Source organism: Myotis davidii, unplaced genomic scaffold, assembly GCF_000327345.1.
Source record: "Myotis davidii unplaced genomic scaffold, ASM32734v1 scaffold354, whole genome shotgun sequence".
Classification (NCBI taxonomy): Eukaryota; Metazoa; Chordata; class Mammalia; order Chiroptera; family Vespertilionidae; genus Myotis; species Myotis davidii.
In genome coordinates, this window is record NW_006285785.1 from 1130247 (window position 1) to 1133569 (window position 3323).

The 3323-nt window shown below is 42.9% G+C and overlaps 1 protein-coding gene across 1 annotated transcript; it reads right to left on the reverse strand.

Moving 5' to 3' along the window:
* Window positions 1-615: 615 nt before the first annotated feature.
* DEFB129 (defensin beta 129) lies at window positions 616-3001 on the reverse strand. Its single transcript, XM_006756739.2, has 2 exons — window positions 2944-3001; window positions 616-1052 (listed from the first exon to the last, which is right to left on the reverse strand). The coding sequence occupies exons 1-2, from the start codon at window positions 2999-3001 to the stop codon at window positions 616-618; spliced, it is 495 nt and encodes a 164-aa protein (XP_006756802.2).
* Between the last annotated feature and the right edge of the window lie 322 nt (window positions 3002-3323).

The window sequence follows — 3323 nt, forward strand, 5'->3', positions numbered from 1 at the left end:
AATGCAAAGTTGGTTTGCATTGTAGTCTGCATTCTGCATCTACTGGAAGCACCGTTCTGTGCCTTCTCTCATATCCTCTCCTCCTTCCTCCATTCCTCCATTGTCTTATCTTAAATGGCTTTGTAAATTAGGCTATGGTCTTTTGTGGGGAATCGACTTGGCCGTCCCATATTCCATTTTGCATATGGGCCTTTGCCCCCCGAAATCTACGAACAAAGAAAATATGTCTCTTGATAGTTTCCTTTCCATTGCTCTAAGAAAAGAACACCATGCAAGAACCGTAAGTCCTTGTTACAGAAACTAATCTGGGTCATCCACGGGCCACATTCAGTGGTGCAGTAGTCACCACTCGTTGCTTGCTTTCTCCTGGGCATGTAAATGAAAATTCCACCCCTCTCCAACTCTGTCTCCTCTGTGAGGCTCTGTGAGAATCAGATTGTGTAAACTCTAGGTGTTTAGCCAGTACCTATTGAATGACTCACGACAGAGGAAACCGTTCTATGTCTTATTTAATAGATAGCAAAGATAGAGAGGAACTTAGTGTTTTAAGGGAAAGACCCACATCCCTTGCTCATCTGTTTGCTCCAGCTCCATTTGTGGTATCGGCAGTGTCTACTATGGTGGTGGTGACGGTGGGGAGAAGTCAGTGGCTGAACCTCTGCTTTTCTTGGTATCGCCCTTGGTAGAAGTAGCAGGGTATGTAATCTTTCCGAAGATCATGGCATTGGTGATGGCAGGGTTCACAGCACTGGCATTTGAGATAATGGTAGTGTTGATGTTGGCAAAAGGGCTTTTGATTTTGGGAGAGAGCGATAAAATATATTTTGTTTGTATCATAGCCCTAGAATTCTTAATAGGTATTAGCTGTTTTGCAGAGCCCTCTTCATGTTCATGGGGCATTTCATTTTGCAGGTAGTTATTTATCAGTTGAAGTGTTTTTGGTCCAATACAACATTTTTTCTTCTTGCATTTCTCTATCTCTTTTTCATCCACGGTGCAGTGGGTTTTGCATTTCCCCAAACCCATTAAACATTTTTTCCAGCCAAAGAGTTCTGCACAAAGAAAAAACAACTGGGTTAAGTCAGTAACTAGATGTAATCTTAAAGCTGCTGGAGGGGGAGAAATCGAGTAAGAGGGAGTTTGTTAATGCTAAGCCTTAAGTGCAGTGTTTAGGAGCATTGATGAAGGCCCTGGAAGACCAAGAGTCTCTGTAAACCTGTGAAACCCCAAATAAATCTTTCTCGTCTCCCCTCACTGAGTTACTTTAAAAATCTAGGGCACACAAAGGAGAGAAGAAAAGGGAATCCAATTATTTGCTTCTGGGTAAGATTTTCGACCTCCAACTTAGTATCTTAGACACTTGAAGGGAGGGCATCACTATCTCTCCGCATGATCCTAGGAAATACCAACAGGAGTAAAATCTGTCATAAAACTAGTCCAAGAAAGAATTTCAAAGAAGAATTAATAGCAGTTTCAGGAGTGCTGGCATCTCGCCAAATGCAGTGGTTTATGACCTTACCCCCCTTGACAACGGCTTGACCTGTGTTTCCTGGGGCATGGAGTTCTGTCATTTTCAGCCTCTCAGGACACTCTGAGTAACACTCTGTTACTCAGAGGTATTACATCTTAACATAACCTCGCCGCTATCAAGATAATTCCCACATTGTTACCTGGAGCTCTGCATTCCCTGCTCAGTTTAGTAAACTCATCTTCATCTGCCGGTTGGTCTTTTTTTCCATCCCAATGTCTCCCTTTTCATTTCTGAATCAAGAAAGTTTCTTTCTCATCTTAACAATTCAACTCATAATGTTCACCACATTCCAACGTTGTTTCTCATCAAAGACAAAACAGTAAAATTCGTGTATTTCAAGCAGCTACATTGACGAACCCAATTACGCTCAGGTGGAATTGGAGGCTCACAGTGGCTAAGCTATTTTACCCAAGATGACGCAGTCACGCTTGCTTATGCTACTCCCCTTCTCTTAGGATCCCGAGATAAACACATTAGAAACATCTTGGACTCTTACTTTCCTTTCCCTGATCCGTTGCCAATTATTCCAAACATCTGGATGATTCTTGTATTTTGAAACATGTCTCAATGCTTTGCTTTTCTTGTCAAGTGACAGCGGCCAGTCCTGTTTCAGCCTTTTGCCACAGTGTATTCCGATACTCTTACCGGTAACTTGTGGGTTTCCAAGACAAAAAAGACTGAGAGAAGGGATGAAACTGTAAAAATCTGAAAAAGTTGAGATGGCGAACATAGACCTATTTACTGGATCTTAAAAGAGGTCTCCTCCTTATTACACCAAAGTACAAATTGATAGGAACCTTTGCTTCAAGAGATGTTTTAAATTAGAAATAGAGCAAAGATGAGGGAGACTTGGGCTGAGACCCAGATGATAGCTCTGTCTAGAGGGTAGGAAGGCAGCTTTGTATGTAGGAGAGTTTCTTTCTTCTTTTTTAAAAATATTTTTATTTATTTCAGAGAGAAATGGAGAGGGAGAGAGAGAGAAACATCAATGATGAGAGAGAATCATTGATCAGCTGCTTCCTGCATACCCCACATTGGGTATCAAGCCCACAATCCAGGCATATGCCATGACCAGGAATTGAACTGTGACCTCCTGGTTCATAGATTTACACTCAACCACTGAGCCATGCCAGCCGGGCTATTGGATAGCTTCTGAGTACACACCCACCCCCCACAAAAAACACCCTGCTTTTGCTTTGGGGAGCTCCCGATGTGTCCCCATCAGACACAGTCTGTGGTTTGAACCTATGAGGATGCATGGGGGATGGCACATAACTGATGCAATAGGTAGACTCTACAACCATTTCTTTGGGCAACTCATCTTTCAGCATCTCTTGGGGTTCCCGTAGTCATGAACAACTAAGTCCCCGCTTCTTCACACCAACCCCTCTAAAACCCGGATTCCACATTACCTGTGTTCACCTGTAACTGTAGCATGAGGCTGGCAAAGATAGGAAAAAGCAGCTTCATGGCTGGGTATCAGAGAAGAAGGCTTGGATCTGTGTTGATGATCTTGAGTTCCAGTCTTTATTGGCCTCTTCATGGCCTTGGGCCATGAGCAGTGAAGTGCACCAGAGCTCACAGAAGTTGTGTTTTCTCTGATTCTGTTTGAGTACAACCTTCTCTGAACACTTTATGCAACATATTTCCTGCTTTTTTTAAAATACATTTTTTATTAAGATATTACATCTGTGTCCTTATCCCCACGTTACCTCCCCCCCCGCCCCCGTTGTCCATGTCCATTGGTTCGGCCTATATGCTTGCATATAAGTCCTTTGGTTGATCTCTCCCC